Below are 20,588 nucleotides of genomic sequence, written 5' to 3' on the forward strand. Positions count from 1 at the left end.
GGTGGTGTAAGGAGCTACCTTGCACCTACAGATGCTTTTTGGTGCGGCACTTGGAGAGATGGCCACCAGAGGGCGCTTTTCTCAGCAGAGAAATGAGAATTCGTTGTTGGCGCCTGGCAAGGAAGGCATTGTCTGATTTTCCTGGGGATAGAAGGGAAAGTGATGAAAAGTGGTCATAGCCAGATTGGGTGGCTTCCGTGCAAGAAGGAAATACTTAAACTCAGGGACACTGCCACACAGGCGGCCACAGTCTTAAACATTCTCCTTGAGGGTTGAGGGAGGAGTTTGCTGGCCCTCAAAGCATCAGAAAGCCAAAAAGTTGTCCAAAATGACATGTCCAGGCTCTACCGTGTAGGACCTTTGTGGAAACTCCCTTTGACTTCTTATGCAGGAGACAGCCTCGAGGACGCTGCGGCTAAGCAGGCAGCACAAACCCAGGGGCGCCCAGAGGAGAGTACTCGGCTACAACCTCCTCTGGATTCCCCACTCTTCCACTGCCAGCCCAAACAACACCCTCAAGAAAATACACCTTTCCCCAAACGCCCCTAAAATGCCTGCTCATTCTCAGGGCAGGGACAGGGAGAAGGAAAAGGAAGGGGCCATCCATTACTCTTAAGATAAACTGAGACCATCTCCATTTTTAGGTCTGAAAAAATAATCCGTTTAATTGAAAAACCTGGAGAAACCACTCCATGAAAAGACAGAAGAGACCAGACGCCCCCCTCCCCCTACATTACTTCATAGCCACTTCGAATACTCTTCACCAGACAGCAGGAGAAGATAATTCCCAAGACCTAAAAGGAAAGATGGAAATGAGGGTGGAGATGAGGCAGGGCAAGCTTCCCCAAACCCATCTAACAGCCACTGTTCTCAGGCCCAGGCTGCTGCCTCCTGCTCCCCAGATGCCCACAGCACTCCTCACCTCCACAAAAGCAATGCCCAGGGCCGCTGCAGCCACCAGCAGGATGTTCTTCCTCAGCCATATCGCGATAGTCTCCACGCAGCCCTGAAGGGAAGAGGCAGGCATGAATACCAACAGAAACTTCTACCTCCCTACCCCCCTCCTTCCCTCCCCCTGTCCCTTTCTCCCAACTCCTACCCCTGGATCTCATCCCCAAGTCTGATCCCGTTAGCATCTCCTGCCTCCTTCTCCCTACCTGGGTATGGATGGTGGATGCCTTGAAATCATTCCCACAGCCCACAGTGATGTTGATGCAGCAAGAATCGGGGACTCTGTCCTTGGCCATACCGGGGATGTTCTCCCAGTCTGTGTAGTTAGACGCTCCACAGCACTTATTCTAGGAAGGGAGGGGGGATGGGAGGGAAACCTCCACTTTAATTCAGAGCTGAGAATCTTCTGTCCCGGCTGGCTAACCCTCTTCCCGGCCATCCCACTCACTTCTTTCTGCAATTTGTCCAAAATAGTGGCTGTTTTGTTGTCTTTAAGGTAATTCTGCATCTGCTGCTGGAAGCTCTTATTAAACTCTGACTTCACCTAAGAGCAGAGAAGTGGGTGTCGTCGAGAACAGACTTCAGGCCCCAGATTCCCAGAGCAACGGGAAACGCCCCCCGCCCCCGTCCCCCGCTTACCTGGTCTCTAAACACATAGCCAGCAATGGCCACAGCTACCTCCACAAGCATGATAAGAGACAGGAAGATGGCAAACTGCGGGAGGACAGGGCAGGAGTTGGGTTTGAAGTCTGGATTTAAAGGGCTGGCTCTGACCCAGTCAATTCCTGAGACCACAGAAAAGCCTTATGGTAGCCCCAAGAGCTCCCACACCCCACTCACTGTAATCATGAGACAGTAGTTCTCCTTGCAGGCCCCACAGCAGCCCACAAAGGCCACCAGGAAGAGGAAGGCGCCCACTGCAATGATGACCACAGGCAAGAGCGAGCCAGCAGTAGTCTCATGGGTAATGGCCTGCTTCAAGACAACCTGAACCGCTACACCAATGGCAATCAGTCCCACTGCACAGGCCTGAGGGAAAAGGCGAGGGTTAGCTCAGATCCTCAGTCCAGTAGCCCTCACACCCGACCCCCACCCAGAAAACAGATTCCTACACCTCCAGGAAACATGGGCTGTAGACAAGGTCTGCCCATCCTTGCCCCACAATGAAGGCTGGGACGTTTAAGGCACAGAGGGAGAAGGGAATCGGGAGGTGTCATGCCTGCCTTTAAACAGCTCTTCAGCACAGGATGTGCCTTACTTTCTGTGGACTCCTAGCTAGAGTCTCTCCCAGAACTATCCCCTCACTCCTGTGACTCAGGTCCTAGGGCCAGGGAGGAGGAGGAGGGGGTAAGAGTGGCCCCTTTCTGAACAAACAGGGAGGAGCAAATGAAGGAGGGCAGAGCCTTTCCTTCCCCCAAGTAAATGAGAGGGCTAAGAGAGTGGAGATGAATCAACAGTGTGAGGAGTGGAGGCAGCCCCTTGGCGATACCATCAGACCGTTGGCAGGTTGCCCCACCACCCCGTATCACGAATGGTTGGGTCACCAGACAGGAAGGGCCAGGAGGGGGTTGGTTGGGGGTGCTCCCCATCTAGGATGGCAATTCTCGGTCCAAACTTTCCTCAGAGGTCCCGGAAAGCCGCGCGTGGGGGATGGGGAAGGGGGGTAGCGCGGACACGTTCTGCCTTTGGCCTTTTTCCCTGGGCTTTCCTTCCACATCTGGCCTCCAGCTGCCTTCAGCTCTGTGTCCCTCACCCTTCACGGCTCCCGCTCCAAGACTCCCCCCGCACCCCGCCCGGGCGCCCCGTCGCTCTCCCGGCACTACTCACGCAGAAGGCCAGCAGGAGAACGTAGAGCAAAAACTTGACACACTTCATTCCTCCTTCCACCGCCATGGCTGCTGGGCCTGGGGCCGCGGAGAACGCCAGGGATTAGAGCAGGTAGAGCAGGCCGAGGGGCCGCCGCATCCGCAGCTCCCCGCCGGCCTTCGCAGCCTTCCCTGCGCGGCCCCCATCGCTGCCCTCCCACCCAGAAACCCGCGGTCAGATCCACGTCTCCCAGCCCTCCCCGCTCGCCAGGGCGGGCGCGCCACGGAGCGGGGCCTCGGGATCCCGGGACGCACAGAGGGCGCGGCCGGACTCCAGGTAGATCTCCGCCCGCCGCCGCACAGCGCCGAATCCCGATCCCGACAGGCCGCGACCCGGGACCCTCGCCAGCCCCCGGGCGTGAGCCGCCCCTCGGGTGCGGCGCAGATGGCGCCCCGCGAACTTCGAGGCAAAGTTGCCCCCACGGGCGTCCCCGGGGTCCCCGGGCCCGCGTCAGCCCGGGCCTCACCTGCGCTCCCCGACGCTTCTTAGTGCTCTCCTGCCGCGGCTCAGCCGCCGTCTCCGGTACCCCCTGCCCGCGCCCCGCCTGCTGCACGGCCCCGCCCCGGCTCCGGCCGCCCCCTCCCCCGCAGGGTGGCCGCCTTCCTCCCTCCCTCTCTCATGTGACGCGGGAACAGCTGCGGCCTGAGTCACCGGGCTAGCAGGGGGAGGTGAGCCCCCCGCCTGGACAAGGCCACGTGGCCGCTGCCCGGAAGACTCGAGCCAGGAGCTGGACCTCAGGGTTCCTGGAGCCCTCTGCAACCAACCCAGGCGCCGTCTGGTTCTCTCTGGTTCAGGAGTAGGCGAGTCAGAGCCCAGAGGGCGCACAGCCCAGAGTTACCCAAAGACAGAACTGAGCCCAAGTGTCAAAATGGTCATCTGCAGACCCCAACCCACCGAGAACCCACCACGCAGCTCCCTCTCCGTCCTTGTTCGAGGCCCTGGCCCCCGCCCCATGCCCGAGCCACCCGCGGAAGGTGTGGGTTGGGTGGCACTGGGTGAAGTCAGAATAAACAAGTCCAGAAAGCCCCTAGCTTCACGTCCTAGAAGTCTCCCGACATTCTGGACTAGGGTTTTATGCCCCAACTTCTCCATTTTCTAGATCTCCTGAGCTGAGAAAACCCTTGGAGGAAGCACTTGTCTAGAACCATTTCCATGCGTCAATTATAACACGTCAGAGCCTGGGCCATCCTGGGAAAAGATTAACAAAGCCTTAGCTCCCTTGCTCCTGGATTAGCCAGTGGTTAATGGAGATGTGAGAAAGGACACTAAGTCCAGCGAAGCAATAGCATGGACTTCCGTGTCTTATTCCTCTTTTCACCAGAGATGGAAACCAGGTAAAGGTGATAGCTAGAAATACCTCTCTCCCGTGTGCCGCTGGTAGTTCACAGAAGGAACTGTTGTAAAAAGCTCAGATAGGACCGGCCTTACACTCCTAACCTGAACTTTGTCCTTTTCTCAGCAGCTCCTTCTGCCTTGAGTTGCTTACTGAATCTGAAGGGAAGGGAGTATACACAAAGAAGCAATTAAAACAAAGGCCAGCTGGTGGCACACATATGTAATCCCAGCACTTTCACATTCTCTCTCTCTCTCTCTGAGAAAGGGCTTTCTGTGTAGCCCTGGCTGTCCTGGAAGTCTATCTGTAGACCAGGCCTGCCTCAGCCTCCAAAGACTAAAAGGCCATCGACACTACACCTGGCACAAGAGAATCAAAAATTCAAAACCACTCTGAACAGTTTAGTGAGACACCACACACACACACACACACACACACACACACACACCCCTCTTTCTTTGGAATCAGGGTCTCATGTAGCCCAGGCTGGCACGACCGGTGTGTACAAGCGAATCTGGTTGATGCAGTTCTGGCACCAGACCCAGGATTTTGTGCCTACCAGGCAAGCACTCTACCAGCTAAGCTGTATACCCAGTGCCAGTGAGACTATAGTTCAAAATGGCGAAAGGAAATGCATGCAGATCTATGGTACAGCATCTGTCATGAACTCAGGCTCAGTTCCCAGGCTACAAAGAAGTCTAGGCCTGGTGGTGAGGCCTGTCGTTTCCAGCACTATGGAGGTGAGGGCAGGATGGCTGAGGGTTACAGGCCATCCTGGGCTACACAAGGACACCTTGTCTCAACCGAACCAAAACAACAAAATCAGCAGTACACACCTGTAAGTCTGTTTGGGAGACTGAGATGGGAGGATCACTTGGTCATTCAAAGTTCAAGGCCAGAATGAGCTACAACTTGAGACCCTATCTCAAAAACTGAGGATAGATCTGAGCTGAGGACGGTGCTCAGAAAGTGCTTGCTGAGTATGCAGATAGCCCGGGCTCCTATTCGTAGCACCTCATAAGCCAGGCATGGTTGTGGTATGTGCTTATTATTCCAGAACCCATGAGGTAGAGGCGTACGTCTCAAGAATTCAAGCTCATCCTTGGTTATCTAAGGAGTTTGAGGCCAATCTAAGGAATGGGTCCTTGTCGTCAAATATGAGTAAATAATCAAATAATAAATCAGTACCAGAGAAATGAAGACCCTTGGCATGATAGCACATGTTTATTATTTCCATACTCAGGCTTTAGTAGAGCAATCATGACTTACAGGCCAGCTTGGGCCACATACTGGGACCCTGTCTCAAAGAAAAGGAGGAGGAAGAGGAAGAAGAGGAGGAAGAGGAAGAGAAGGAAGAAGAAAAAGGAGGAGGAGGGGGAGAAAAAGGAGGAAGAAGAAAAGAAAGAGGAGGAAGAGGAGGAAAAGGAAGAAAAGGAGGAGGAAGAGGAGATAGATGGCTCAGTTGTTTAGAGCACTGGCTCTCACAGAGTGCCTGACTTCAATTCCCAGCATGCACATGGTGGCCCATAACCTCTGTAACTCTAGTTCCAGTGGATATGATGCCATTTTCTTGCCTTCTCAGGCATTTATCAGACATATCAGACATATATATAGTACACATATATACAAGCAGGCAGCAAAATACACACACACACACACACATACATATTCCTTTCTTTCTTTCTTTCTTTCTTTTTTTTTTTTTTTTTTTGAAACAGGGTTTCTCTGTATATCCCTGGCTGTCCTGGAACTCACTCGTAGACCAGGCTGGCCTCGACCTCAGAAATCCACCTGCCTCTGCCTCCCAAGTGCTGGGATTAAAGGCATGCGCCACCATGCCCGGCTACACATACATATTCTTGAAATTGTGTATCCTAGAGGCTGGAAAGATCACTCCGTAGGTAAGAGCACTTGCACAAACATAAGGACCTGAGTTCTGATCCAAGCACCCACATTAAAAAAAAAAAATCAGGTGTGTGGGTGGCAGGATGGGGGGGGCCACCACCCACTCAGAGGAGAAGAGGAGGGGGAAAGGGCAAGGGGGGGGGGGGGGGGACTGGGAGGAGGCTAGTGAGCAGGATGTAAAGTGAATAAGCAAAAAAAATTAAGTTATGGTGGTGGTGGGGACATCCTTTCGGGGACTGGGAAGGAGTAATGGGATGAGCATCTGTAGAGGTGAGGACAGGAAGGGAATGGAAGGATTGTAAAAGAAATAAAAGTAATTCAAATAAATAAACAAATAATAAATAAATATTCCAGAATACTAAAACAAAATAAATAAAATTGCATTTAAAAAAAAAAATTCAGGTGTAGCTTCACAAGCATCTCGGACCTGTGAAGAGACAGGGGGATCACTGGGACTTGCTGGCCATCAGCCCAGCTCCAAGTTCAGTCTCAAGGGAACAAGGTAGAAAATGATAAAGCTGGCCACCTAACTTCCTTCTCTAACCTCACACACACAGACAAACACCACACATCCAGAGAGAGGTAGCATGCATGAAAACAGGCGGAACCCGAGGTCGCCGTGGTCACAAAGACAGACATCACATGTTTTCTCTCACATGTGGACACTGGAACGGCTTTTTAAAGGGACATGAAAGTAAATGGAGAATTATTATTAGCGATGTGGGAGAGAAAAGAGAGCAGGGGATGAACAGGAAAAGGGAAAACAGGGTAAATATTCATGTATGGAAATGTCATGTGACAGATTACCCTCTGCCAAAGAAATGAGTCAACTCAAGCCAAATTAAAATATAAAAGCAGAGCCGGGCATGGGAAACCCTGTCTCAGAAAAAAACAAAAAAAACAAAAAAAAAAAGCAAAAAAACAAACAAATATATATATATATATATATATATATATATATATATATATATATATATAATAAAAGCAGGTTTGTGGGGGTAGCTCTTGGGGGAGACAAAGGGGAAGGAGAAGAGAACCCAAGCACACACAGAGAGAGACAGAGAGAGAGAGAGAGAGAGAGAGAGAGACAGAGACAGAGACAGAGACAGAGAAAGAGAGAGAGAGAGAGAAGAGACAGAGGGGAGAGAGGGAGAGGGACACACACACACACACACACACACACACACAGATAGGTGAGAGGAAGCCCAGCCCCTGGGTTGGAAAATTTCACATAGAGGGAGGGGCATCCCAGCCATGGCCTGTAACAGGTACTGAGGGATAGCGGGAGAATGTGGAGGCCAGGTCCATTTTGGTATGTTAAATAAGCCCCTTGTTCCAACATCATGATAGTTCCATGAGATAGTTGTGCACACCTTTAATCCCAGCACCAGGAAGCAGAGGCAGTTGGAGCTCTGAGTTCCAGGCCAGCCTGGTCTACAGATTGAGTTCCAAGACAGCCAGGGCTACACAAAGAGTCCCTGTTTCGAGGGAAACAAAAACAAAAACAAAAAAAGCCATAGATGTGCTCATGTCAATGATACACATTATTCAGTACCTCATCTGCCCCTTACACACTCACTTCACTTTCCACATGATGTAAATCTTCTATAAAAGAAAATGCAAAGATAAGGCAACCATCTAAGCTGAGACGTGGTTTCCTGAATTATGTCCTCCCATAGGATACACTAGGCACATTCTGGACCTGGCTCTCCCTTATCGTGGCAGGATATGGGTGAGAACTCAAGATGCCAAAGAAAAGAGTATTCATGACTTTTCTTATTGTGTTGTCACCAGATGCCAGGTAGCAAGGAGAGAGAGAGAGAGTGATCTGTCCTCTGCCAGAAGGTAGATCTGTAGTCTATTCCAACTGAAGGGCAGAAACTCCTGGAGAGCCACAGGAGCTCAGGGAGGAAGTGGATTTCTCAGAGGCGGTCAGTCTTCCCCAAGGCAACCTTTGGCCAAGGGCAAATTCTTGGCTTCAGGGATGGGGAGGGAGAATTAGACATGACAGCAGTTTATTAGGCTTGGAGGGGTGATCTCAGTGGTAGAACACTTGTTTATTGTGTTCAGCTCTGGATTCTATCTCTACCAATGCAACAACAACAACAACAGTAAAATAAAGCTTGCTGGCTTTGATAGTGATAAGGCAGGAAAATTATGCACATTCTTTAAAGGTGTACGCTAGAGAGTACTGAAGGGCACCATGTCATGCCTGTAATGTGTCTGGAATTCTTCTAAACAATCAATGAAGCAGGAGACAAGACTTTTCCACAAGTAGAGATGGTGCTGGAGCTTCTGAGAAGGTGAAGCACTAAGTGACTGAACATCCGGGCGCCTGGAAGACTCTGAGATGACAGCCAGCCATCTTCCACAAGAGAGAGGGCGGAGGCTTCACCCAGGAAAGGAAATAGTCACCTAACCTAGGAAGCTCACGACTGGCACTCGGCCAGGAGGCTACGCCCTCCCAGAACTTAAGAGATATGGAAGTATGGCCATGCGACTCAGAAGGCCAAGGAAGGAGAATCACCTGAGTCCAGTAGTTCAGAGCCAGCCTGGATAGCATATCAGCCCTGATAATTATGATTTAATTAACTAATTCAAGGAGGAAGAAAAAAAAAAACACAGAGCCTCTGGCAGCCTTTGTGTTTGGAAAACACATGGGTGTGAGCTGGAGCGAGAGCTTGGTGCTTCTCCACACCCGTACGCTTCTCCACACCCATATACGCACACAACAAAGGAAAAAGAAACAGGTACAAGTAGCCGGAAAGGGGGCTACACAGGAGAGGGCGTGGCAGAGCTGGTCCTCTACATCATGCCAAGCTTTGTGTTAAGGTCCCTCCTCAGGTCACCCAGGGCTAACCCTCCTCCCCTGAGGTCAATATTATCATTCCTGTCTTATTTATGTTCTGCAGGTGGAGGTCAGAGGACAACTGACTTCAGGGGTCCATTCTCTCCTTCCGCCGCGTGGGTTCCAGGGATCGAGAGACTTCAGGCCTAGAGGCATCTGCCCTCACCTGTTGGCCTCTTTTCTGTCTTACAGATAAGGAAGCTGGCTTGACAGAGTAGAGTAACATTCCCAGGGCCAGTTAGGACAGTCTAAGAATTTTGTTTGTTTGTTTGATGACTTTTTTTTCCTTAGACAAGGTATCTCTATGTAGCTCTGGCTGTCCTGGAATTCACTAGGTAGACCACACTGGACTCAATTACTCTGCCCATCTTCGGATGTAAACCCAGATCATTCCCAAGAGAGAGGATGGTGATGCTCCCATCACCCAAGAAAGGTAGGAAGCACAAGACAGTCATGCAGTGCATACAGCCTACAAAGAATCAGAGATGTGAGGGCCAGAGAGATGGCTCAGTGGTTAAGAGCATTGACTGCTGCCTTTAATCCCAGCACTCGGGAGGCAGAGGCAGGCGGATTTCTGAGTTCGAGGCCAGCCTGGTCTACAGAGTGAGTTCCAGGACAGTCAGGGCTATACAGAGAAACCCTGTCTCGAAAAACAAAAACAAACAAAAAAAAGAGCATTGACTGTTCTTCCAGAGGTCCTGAGTTCAATTCCCAGCAACCACATGGTGGCTTATAACCATCTGTAATGGGATCTGACACATCAGAATGCTCTTCCGGTGTGTCTTAACACAGCTACGGTGTACTTATATACTTAAAATAAATAAATAAATCTTTAAAAAAAAATCAGTGAGGTGAAATTCTAAAGCCCGTGCTTTTTCCCCATTCACTGGAGACCTGTAAAAGAGAACAAGAAAGGGAAGGGAAAAGTGAAGCTTACCGACTAGCAAGAGCCACAAGTCCTAAGCAGTTTGGAGAGGTCAATTCAGGTGGTGTGGTCTCCTGCACTGTGTCCTGGGGTCCAGGAGCAAGAGAAGAAGTGGACATAACTGAATGAGCAGGAGGAGAGCTGGCATGCAGATGAGAGTTACCACCACCCAGGGGAATGCCAAAGGAAGGGAGGGCCAGGGCAAGGTGCATCAGAGGCACAGTAGTGGCAGAGGCTGGGGCCACAGGAGAAAGCCAGGGAGGCAGAGAGCCAACCTGTGCAGAACTGGAGGGGAAGGACAGGGTAGTTAGACTACCCACTGTGGAGTAAAACTCCTACACAATAAGATGGTATTCTGATGGCATTGTGACACACTGGGTGCGACGGAAGAGGAAGTGTGCTTACAGATGGAAAACAACGTCAGAAGACTGGAGCTAAAGAGATGGCTCAGCAGTCAAGCCCACTGGTCACTCTCAAGTGAGCTCAGATTTGTTTCCCAGAACCCATATGAAAGCTCACAATCATCTATAATCCCAGTCCCAGAGGATCTAAGGCCTCTTATGAACTCCCAGGGCATTACACACACCCCACACACAGTACAGATGCACACACTCAGGGCACGTCTACACACAGTACAGATGCATACACATACCTCTTCTGAACTCCCAGGGCATTACACACACCCCACACACAGTACAGATGCACACACTCAGGACACATCTACATACATAAAATAAATACATTTTTAGATCAGAGATGGTAGTGGTTATGAAATATGAATTACTTTAAAGCCATTTAACTCTACCTTAAAATTACTTAAAGTGAGCCAAACAGATGGCTCAGCGGGAAAGAGCCTTGACACATGAGCCTGGTGACTTGAATTCCAGCACAAAAACACGGTAAAAAGTCATTCTTGGGGGTTGGAGAGATGGCTCAGTGGTTAAGAGCTCTGACCGCTCTTCCAGAGGTCCTGAGTTCAAATCCCAGTAACCTCATGGTGTCTCACAACCACCTGTAATGAGATCTGACTCCCTCTTCTGGTGTAAGATACCTACAATGTACTTACATATGATAATAAATAAATCTTTGGGCCGGAGTGAACAGAGGTCCTGAGTTCAATTCCCAGTAACCACATAAAGGTACATCTGTACAGCTACAGTGTATTCATAGACATAAAAAAAATAAATGAATCTTTAAAAAAAAAAGTTGTTCTTGCCAGGCAGTAGTAGTTAGTGAACACCTTTAGTCCCAGTACTCAGGAAGCTGAGGCAAGCAGATTTCCATGAGTTCGAGGCCAGCCCAGTCTACAGAGTGAGTTTCAGAACAGCTGAAGCTAACAGAGAGACCCAAAGAAAACAAAGTCATTCTCAGTGGCAAGCACCCATAATCCCAGCACTCCTATGGTAAGATGGAAGGTGGAGACAGAAGAATTGGCCACAGCCTCACAGGCCAGCTAATCTCTGACTCAGCAGAAACAGGAGAGACACTGCCTTGTCTAGCTTGGTGGCACTCACCTCTAATCCCTGCAGAGGCAGCAGATCTCTGTGAGTTCAAGCCCAGCCTGGTCTACAGAGAGAGTTCCAGGACAGCCAGAGCATTATACAAAGAAACACTGTCTAAATACATACATACATACATACATACATACATACATACATACATACATACATAAGGTAAAAATTTTGGAAAGTCAACACTTCAAGCCAGCGGGGGGGGGGGGAGCCGGTGAGTGAGGATTCAGTCTGACCTCAGACTTGTCCCTTCAGAGCATGCCACAGCCTTCAGAGCCTCCAGCATCAACTCCAGGAACTTGTCATCCAGACAGACCTCTGAGCTACTGCAGTTGGCCAAGGCTGCTGCACTTGGGGTGCCTGGTACTGGGCAGTGGAAATGAGCTGGGAAGAGACCCCTGTGCCTTCGTATGACGTGAAGCCAGGCTTCTTTGCAGCTCCACTGTTTTCTTCCAAGACCAGAAACACAGCACAGGAAGTGAAGGTAAGAGGGAGGGTGGAGAAAAGGAAGCTTGGTGGGAGGAAGCAATGAGCAAGCATATCGGCCCTAAGGCTATCCACTTCAGAGGGTATGAAGAATGAGGGCTGGACTCGGGCTCTCTGTTCACACAGAAGCTGTGTTGAGCCCCACCCTCGAACAATAAGAGAGCTGCTCCCAGACTGCACACTTAGATCAAAAGAAGGTTGGGGAAAGAGGTGTGACTGCGCAGGACGGTGGTGGCGCATGCCTTTAATCCCAGCACTTGGGAGGCCGAGGCAGGTGGATTTTTGAGGCCAGCCTGGTCTACATAGTGAGTTCCAGGACAGCCAGGGCTACGCAGAGAAAAGAGAAACCCTATCTCGAAAAACCGAAAGGAAAAAAAAAAAAAAAAAAAGAGGTGTGACTGTGGGTCTCTAGGTCCTGCCAGCAGAAGGACTCACTGACCATGCCCAGCAAAGCACCAGTGCTGAACGCATCCCTAGAGGAACATACCCACACAGGGAACATCGCTCTGCTGGTTGAGTCTGGAGACATAGAAGAGACTCTCCTGTGACGGAGATAACCAACTGTGACTGGCCCCACGGTTTCACTAGCAAGTCTAGATGGCTGTATTGCCAAAGAGGATACATTGCCCCAGTCCCATTGTCCTCACTGTGAGGAAATGGAAGGCTCAGAGAGATGAAGCTTGTCATTCACACTAATCCTGTAGGTAAAAGTAAGATCATCCTATCTGTCCCCGAGATAGATACCACAGTGAGAGTGGTTGTCAACTCATACGTGGTATAACTCTTGCTCTGGCTGGTGGCAGGAGAACACGCTCCCTTCTCCCCTCACAGTTTTGAGGATCATGAGAGGATGGTAAGGCTTAGGGTTCCAGTGTAGTTCAGCAGAGAAGTGCTTATCTAGCATGCATGCCCAATGTTCAATCTCCAGCACTAATAACAAAGTTAGGGGGCAGGACTGAGGCTCAGCTAGTTCAGGGCTTGCCAGTCAAGCATGAAGGCCTAAGTTCAACCCATGGCCCTGCATAAACTAGGCATGGTGGCACATGGCTGTAATCCCAAAATTGAGACAAGAGGTTCAGAATTTAGTGGTCATCATAAACTACAAAGAGAGTCTGAGAACAGCCTGGGCTACTTGAAACTGTCTCAAAAATAAAATAAAGGCTTCACCATATTATTGGGTTTTTTTGGGGGGGAGGGGAGGGGCTCAGTTTTGCTTTTGTTTTCAAGATGGAGTCTCAATATATAGCTCAGGCAGCCTTAGAACTCACTATGTAGACCAGGCTGGCCTCAAACTCATAGACATCTGCCCTTCTCCCAAGTGTTAGGATTAAAGGTGTGCATCACCATGCCTGGGCTTATTATCTTTAGACTTGTAGGAATTAAAATAACTTTGCTTGCTGAGCAGTGGTGGCACACACATTTGATACCAATACTCCAGGGGCTGAGACAGGTGGATCTCTGTGAGTTTGAGGCCAGCCTGGTCTACAGAGTGAGTTCTAGAACAGCCAGAGCTACACAGAGAAACCCTGTATCAAAAAAATTTTTGTGGGCCGGGCATGGTGGCGCACGCCTTTAATCCCAGCACTTGGGAGGCAGAGGCAGGCAGATTTCTGAGTTCGAGGCCAGCCTGGTCTATAAAGTGAGTTCCAGAACAGCCAAGGCTACACAGAGAAACCCTATCTCGAAAAACCAAAAAAACAATTCATTTAATTAATAATTAGTTAATTAATTAAAAATAAAACGACTTTGCTCTATGGGTTGGGAAGGCAGCTCATTGGTTGAGAGAATTTACTGCTCGCCCAGAGGACCCATGTGTAGTCCCACATCAGGTCACTCAGCTGTCACTCCATCTACAGGGGATCTGACACCCTTTCTGTGTTCCACGGGCACCTTCATCTTTCTGCTGTGACAGGGCACAGATGAACATTTAATAAATGAGACAAAAGCAAAGCTAAGTGTTTGTTGATTACTTTTTTATGTCTAGTCCCTGGGACTGAAAGCCAAGGACATGGGCCAGGACAGAGGAAGAACTCATCCATGTGTGAGACTAGTCCTAGGCCATATGGTCCTGCCTTGAAGATGTTTATCAGCAGGGCAGGAGAGATAGTTCAGCCATCAAGAGCACTTGCTGCTCTTCTAAAGGACCAGGGTTCTGTTCCCAGCATCCACATGGTGGCTTACAACTATAGCTCTAATTCTAAGGGGTCTGGTTGCCTCTCTGGACACACGTGCAGATCACATACATATGTTCAGGAAAGATACTTAGAAACACAAAATGAAAACAAATAAATCTTTTTTTAAAAAAAAAGTAAAGACGTTTGCAGCTTGCAGACACAGACAAAACTACAGTGTGGTGATGTCTATAATGAGGTGAAGGCTGCCTAGCACAGGGCGGTGGGTGCAAGAGAATGTCAAAGTACCTAAGATACGCTGAGCACGATGGCACATACCTTTCATCTCTGTACTCAGGAGGTCATTATAAAGAGATGTCTGTGAGTTCAAGCCTTGTCTACCTTGCAAGTTCTAGGCCAGCAAGGGCCACATAGTGAGATCCTGTTTCAAAAACAAACAACTCTAAGATGGTTGCCAAAGAATGAGGGTTTTAAAGGAGGCATACTAAATGCTGTACTCAAATTGGTCAGGTTCCTTGCATAAGTGTAGTGTTACAGCAAGACAGCCAACAGTGAGAAGTACCAGAGTGAGAATGGGCAGGGAATGTTGGTAATGCCAAGGCAGACTCTCTGGTCCTGGTTCTTTTTGTACCTTTGTACCTTTCTCTCTCTCTCTCTCTCTCTCTCTCTCTCTCTCTCTCTCTCTCTCTTCTCTCTCCTCTCTCTCTTCTCTCCTCTCTTCTCTCTCTCTCTCTCTCTCCTCTCTTCTCTCTCCTCTCTCTCTTCTCTCCTCTCTTCTCTCTCTCTCATCTCTTCTCTCTCTTCTCTCTTCTCTCTCCTCTCCTCTCTCTTTCTCTCTCTCTCTTCTCTCTCTCTCTTCTCTCTCTCTTTCTTCTCTCTCTCTCTCTCTCTCTCTCTCTCTCTCTCTCTCTCTCTCTTCTGAGGCACTAGGCACTACTTTGATCTTTACAGTCATGTGCTCTCCTGACTTCTCACTGAGGTTGGATTTTCTTGGAATTCTGCCTCTAGTTTCCCTCTCACCAGCTTCCCTCATCTAACAGCTCAGCTCACGCTGCTTTGCTGGTGCCCAGATCAGCCCATCTGTCACATTTTGACATCTCTGGAAGAGTAAACACTGAGCTCACACACGTTCCCCACCCCCCACCCCCTTTCCAGGAATATGATGTCTCCTGCTGGAAGGGCCTGAAGTTAGGATCTCAAGGCTCTGGGAAGGAAGCAGTGTGGGGAGACCTGGAAACCTCCCAGGCTAAAAAGGAAAGGGTAGATAGAATTGGAGGGCTGCTGACATTCCTCAAGAAGGTTAGGGAAAAGTGACTGGAAATTCAGAGAAGGTTCTTGGGAGGGGGCCACTGGAGGCAAAGCAAGCCACAAATGAGTCTTAATGATTCTTACAGTCTTCAGATTGTTCTGCACCTCTATGATCACCACTACAGGCCCAAACACAAACTCTTTGAATCCTTTCTCCCAACCCCCAGCTTCTCATAGAGAAGCTAAAGAAGTTAGAGGGGCTGCCAAGGGACCCAGGCAAGATAAGTATAGGGTTTGGAGAACATGATCCAGAAAGGGGCAATAATTACACAGCAGGGTCCTGGTGGGGACTGCAGGGTTTGTGGGCAGAAGACTTGGAAGGAGTCCACTTCTCCAACACACTACCCCAGCCCGGAAAAGCTGCTCCACACCCCTAGAGAGGCACATACTAGAAGAGAAGAGAGAAGGGAGGTAAACCTCCAGGGAGGTCCTCTCCCCCCCCCGCCCCTTGCTCCTACAATTCAACCATCCCATCCCTCCTCACCCACCCCAAGGAAGCCCCCAAGTACGGAAGAATAAAACCATTAGCCCCAGAGCTAAGGCCTTAGGGGGCAAAAATGGAGATAGGATTAGGGAATCCTGTGTACTACCATACCACTGCAACCTGACCTCGCCTAATCTTAGAATCTAAACGGGGTCAGGCCTGGGAGGCACTTGTGTGGGAAGATTGGGGAAATTTTCTCAAAGCGGGCAAGAAAAGTAGCTTTCTCCAAAAGCCCAGCTCTAATGTACACGGCAGGAAGGGGTGCCGCAGATCAGGGAAGCAGTATATTCCTCGTTCCCCACCCCCACCCCATCCCACTCCACCACCACCCCCTCCCGTAACATCACCCTCGAACACTGGCAACAGACACCTCAGGAGCAGTTCTTGCTTCTAAGGCTGTTAACAGACCGCATGCCCGAGATCGTACTTCCATCCCTCTACTGGTTCCCTCCCCTTGGTACTTGCTTCCTCCTCACCCGCAGCTCACAACCTTCAAACCTAAATACCAGCCTCAAGACCCTTACCCACATTTGCTATGAACCAGTCAGGACCTGGAAGTAGGCGGGTATGGAGGTCGCTCTGGTAACCTAGGAGAGGGGCACTCCTAGCTGGAAGGCAGTTACCAGGGAGACCAGGGCAGTGAGCTGGGATCCAAGCCAGGGTTGGCACATACCGGTATAAGCAAAGGGTGGGTGAGTGGGCTGTTTGGTTGGCGGGTGACAGGGTCTCTCTAGGTACCCCGGGCTGACCTCGACTTATAGCAATGATCTGCCTCACACTCTCGACATTTCGGCTTACAGACTTGCGCTACCACCCCAGCAAGCAAAAGTCTTAATGTTCTGCTTTCTTCCAACTCCTGTCCTATAAAGCAACTAGCGCCCCCTTCTCATGACTACTAGGTCTGGGGCAGCCAGAGTGCTGAAGCTCTGAATAGAAAGCTAGGAGTTACTTTATGCGTCTTAGAGGAATCGTAAGAGACCAAACCTGAGAGAAGTCAAGGCAAGAAGTGACTCTAGGAGGGGTTGGGGAAGAGACAAAGCTTACTCTATTTCAAAACTTCGCCTGAAGATGTTGTTCACCAGTACAGCGTTTGCCTACGGTACGCAGGTTCGAGGTTGGGGAAAGGTACTCCTGAAGGGCAAGTATCAAAACCACTAGTCTGACGTTTCATATTATTCCACCAGAGGGCAGTATTGTCCACTTAATGAATTACTTGTCTTAGCGATAAAGCCAGGGAATGGAAATCTGTCGAGCAAATTGTTGAGTGCTTTCCTGGTATTTGGCCTATAACAACAGCTTGTGGACAAAATTACACAATTTTCTTCACCACCACTACCATCACCACCCCACCACCACCACCTAGCTCTGGCCAGGTTCACTCACTGAGGTTCATTCAACCTTTAATTAAGGCTGCTAAGAAATACATTCGTGAAAAGGGTTCTGCTGTGTTGGGTGATCCAGTGTGAAGTTGCAAACACAGTAAGAGGTGATGAAGGCTGACTGATACTATTAGAGTGGTGTGTCAGACCTTTAATCCTCATGCTTCAAAAATAGCTGTGGATTCTAAGGTGTAAGGGGCTTTAATGTTGGACTGGCAAGATGGCTTAGCAGATAAAGGTACTTGTCATCACACCTGAAGACCTGAGTGTTTGATCCTGGAGACCCATCGAATGGTAGAAAGAGAGAATTTACTCCATAAAATTATCTGATCTGTTTGTGCACTCTCCTAACTCTCTCTCTCTCTCTCTCTCTCTCCCTCTCCCTTCTCCCCCTCTCTCTCCCTCTCCCCTCTCCCTCTCCCTCTCTCTCTTTCCCCACTCCTCTCTGGCACTTGCACACACACACACACACACACACACACACACACACACACACACACACACACACATTGTTCTAGTTCATACAGCCAGAAAGGGAGGTTGCTGGGACTTGGCATACAGGCATCCTAGATCTATTAGAGAAGCTACAGTAAGAAAGGGGATTCCTGAATGACTTATCTTAAAATCTCCTCTACCCCGAGACCTAGTAAAAGTACAAATTTGGCTGAGAGATTTGGAGGCTGGAAGTTGGATGCTAGGGATTAGGCACAGGCGTCACTCTGAGCTCCAGAGCTCCAGCTCCAGCTGAGAACCTGGGCTAAGGAGAACACTTGGATGATAAAACAAGACGGGAATGCTACGCCCAGGGATGTAGTCTGGGTATGTACTGCCATTCATCAAGTGAAGCCTGCGGGATAGAGCACATCTAAGTGGAGGGAACTTCTGTGCTCCATCTGTGATGTTTGAGGAGCCTCGGGTCCCCTGACTGGAGCGTTAGCTGGTATTATGCACCTATTGTTTGCTTTTCTCTCTCTCCTTTGACCTTCCACTAGATACACATCTGAGGAGGAAGTGAATGTAAGCTGTCCATGCTCTAAAGAAGCAGAAAGGGGCAGCAGCACCATCTCTGCTTAAAAGGTGTCCCTCTAGGTCACCCTGGCTAGCCTGGAACTCTCTGTGTAGACCAGGCTAGTCTCTGCCTCCCAGATTAAAGGCATGCTCCACTACACTTGGCTTGTTTGCAATTTTTTGTTTGTTTTTGTTTTGTTTGTTTCCTGAAGAAAATAACATCAAAGTAATATGTTTGAAAAATGGGAACATGGCAGAGTATGTGGTAAGAACAATCAGGGCTCTGAGGGATCAGAAAGGGACAAAAGAGGATCCTGAAGAGGAAGCCCTGACTCCCTGATGCTCTTGGCCGGCTCCAAAGTACTCCTCACAACTGGTTGAAGATAGAAATTATGATCTCCGCTTATAGATAAAGAAACTCGATGACGGCTCCGTGGAGGAGTTCTTGCTTTGTATATGCAGCCCCTTGGTTCTGCCTCACCCCCACACCCAATTCAAGGTACAAGGAACAGGAACAGGAACACAGAGAGAGGGGAGAAAAACTTGGTAAGATATCAAGACTCCATGTTTTGATCCAAAGCAAGGGAGTAAATGAGCAGTTTCTGGATTGTGTTCCATTCAGTCCCTGTTCTTTCTTTTAATATTTATTATATATAAGTACACTGTAGCTGTCTTCAGACACACCAGAAGAGGGCATCAGATCTCTTTACAAATGGTTGTGAGCCACCATATGGTTGCTGGGAATTGAACTCAGGACCTCTGGAAGAGCAGTCAGTGCTCTTAACTGCTGAGCCATCTCTCCAGTCCCAAGTCCCTGTTCTAAATAGGAATAGATCATGTGTTCAGAGCCTCTCACCTACCCTCACAGCTGAACCCCAATAACCCCCATTCCACTCCAGCTCCCAAACCCAATTTTGTTCTTTTGTTTGTTCATAACTAACTTTAACTATCTTTTTTATTAGGGTTTAATTCCAAAGAGGAAACCAAAAACCTACTTGGTCCAAGAATCCCAATAGTGAGGTCTATACATTTTACATTTATCTTTTTTTTTTTTTTTTTTTAGACAAGGCCTTCCTACTGACGTTTATACATTTTGTTCAGTGAACACTGTTCGACACACTGGAAGAGCAAGTCTCAACCCCCTAACATTTTCAGTTTGCCAAGGGATCTTCAGAGACATGGGTCAAGGCATGCCTATGCAGAGAGCTCTCTGGAGGCTGAGGCAGGAGGATAACTAAGTTTGAGGCCAGCCTAGGATGCATCTGAGTCTCAAAGGAGGATAGAGGAAAAGGAGTAGAAAGGGTTTAGGGGAGGTGGAGAGGGAGAAAAGGAGAAAGGGAGGCCTGGGAAGAGGGAATCAGCATTAGTGGCTGAGCACACCTGTAAGCTGTCTTCCTCGAGTACTGACTGCGCTGTCTGGCTGTGCTTAGAACCACACCTGAAGACCATGGCTGGTCCCATTCCTGAGTGGCTCCCCTTGAGGCTTGCTGTCTCCACATCAGACATCTGAGTATAGACCCTGCTCCTACCCTTACGCCTAAAACTTCAAGCTCTTTCTCAGACATATAAGACCTTGCCCAGGAGAGAGGGTCCAGATTCCTCACCGAGCACCACTTTCGAGCGAGCCCTACCTCTTCTGGCTCTTCCCCTCATGACTCTCACCCTTTCCAGCCCGATCACAATCACTCTCTTTGTTCTATTAAACCTCAATCTCAAGCTCACAGTTCTCCTCGAGAGTTTTCTTCCGGTCTCAGTACTTGTCAACTTGTCCCTGGCCTCTTCCTCTCCTGACCGCCTTGATCCCTGTGATAAGTCAGCCCGATGCTCCATTTTATGGCTTCTTTAAACATCCTGGGCTACCTCTGGTATCCGAGGCTATTCTTCACCTCTTCCCCTTGGGTGTCTCTTTGCGCTCCAACCAAGGCTGACTTGTGTCTGTGACTTCCTCCCCTGGTCCTTTCTCTGCACCTGCCTCCTCAGGGGTTGCTACCTCCAAGGTATCCCCTGCCTCTCCCTCTCGCGCAGGGTACCAGCAGCTCCGTCTGACCCATCTGTTATCTTGCCCACCTCTCCTGCTCTCTCCTGTTCGACTCCGTAGAATTCGGTTAGCCACCCCTCTTTGCGATCTACCTTTGTCTTTGACTCTCTCCACTCTAACTGTCCCACTAGCTTTTCTGGTCGTCTTCAGTCTTCGCTCTTGCTCTCTGGCAAAGTCTCTCCCTTCTGTGACTTTTTTTCTTTCTTTTGTCTCTCCCTCTTCCCTTCCTATCTGGGTATCTTTGGATCTGCCTCTTCCCCCACCCCCAACCCCTACCCATTGCTCCGTCTGTCCCCGATCTCTCTGACTCGGTCCCTCCCGGCCTCTCCCCCCTCCCCCTCATCTTTCGGTCTCTTCATCTTTCTTCTGGATCCGTTCTCCCTCTCTCCTCTCTCCTCTCTCCTCTCTCCTCTC

General features: G+C 49.5%; 1 protein-coding gene across 3 annotated transcripts; it reads right to left on the reverse strand.

Moving 5' to 3' along the window:
- Window positions 1–637: 637 nt before the first annotated feature.
- Window positions 638–9,941, reverse strand: Cd63 (CD63 molecule). 3 transcript variants are annotated; one of them, XM_029542347.1, is made up of 8 exons: window positions 9,841–9,941; window positions 2,779–2,855; window positions 1,792–1,980; window positions 1,591–1,665; window positions 1,400–1,495; window positions 1,158–1,298; window positions 923–1,006; window positions 638–794 (listed from the first exon to the last, which is right to left on the reverse strand). In XM_029542347.1, the coding sequence occupies exons 2-8, from the start codon at window positions 2,842–2,844 to the stop codon at window positions 729–731; spliced, it is 717 nt and encodes a 238-aa protein (XP_029398207.1). In that variant the 5' UTR covers window positions 2,845–2,855; window positions 9,841–9,941; the 3' UTR covers window positions 638–728. The 3 variants fall into 3 exon arrangements, with proteins under 3 accessions (XP_029398207.1, XP_021060675.1, XP_021060674.1); XM_021205016.1 differs by lacking the exon at window positions 9,841–9,941 and adding an exon at window positions 4,175–4,304; XM_021205015.1 differs by lacking the exon at window positions 9,841–9,941 and adding an exon at window positions 3,284–3,376.
- Window positions 9,942–20,588: the final 10,647 nt, after the last annotated feature.

This window comes from Mus pahari, chromosome 9, assembly GCF_900095145.1.
Source record: "Mus pahari chromosome 9, PAHARI_EIJ_v1.1, whole genome shotgun sequence".
Classification (NCBI taxonomy): Eukaryota; Metazoa; Chordata; class Mammalia; order Rodentia; family Muridae; genus Mus; species Mus pahari.

Excerpts from the sequence above, each read along its gene's own strand:
- Cd63 (XM_029542347.1), bottom strand. The coding sequence starts at position 2,844 with ATGGCGGTGGAAGGAGGAATGAAGTGTGTCAAGTTTTTGCTCTACGTT. Across the intron at positions 1,496-1,590 it reads GCTATGTGTTTAGAGACCAG|GTGAAGTCAGAGTTTAATAA; the intron begins GTAAGCGGGGGA and ends CTCTGCTCTTAG. Across the intron at positions 795-922 it reads TGGGCATTGCTTTTGTGGAG|GTCTTGGGAATTATCTTCTC; the intron begins GTGAGGAGTGCT and ends CTTTCCTTTTAG.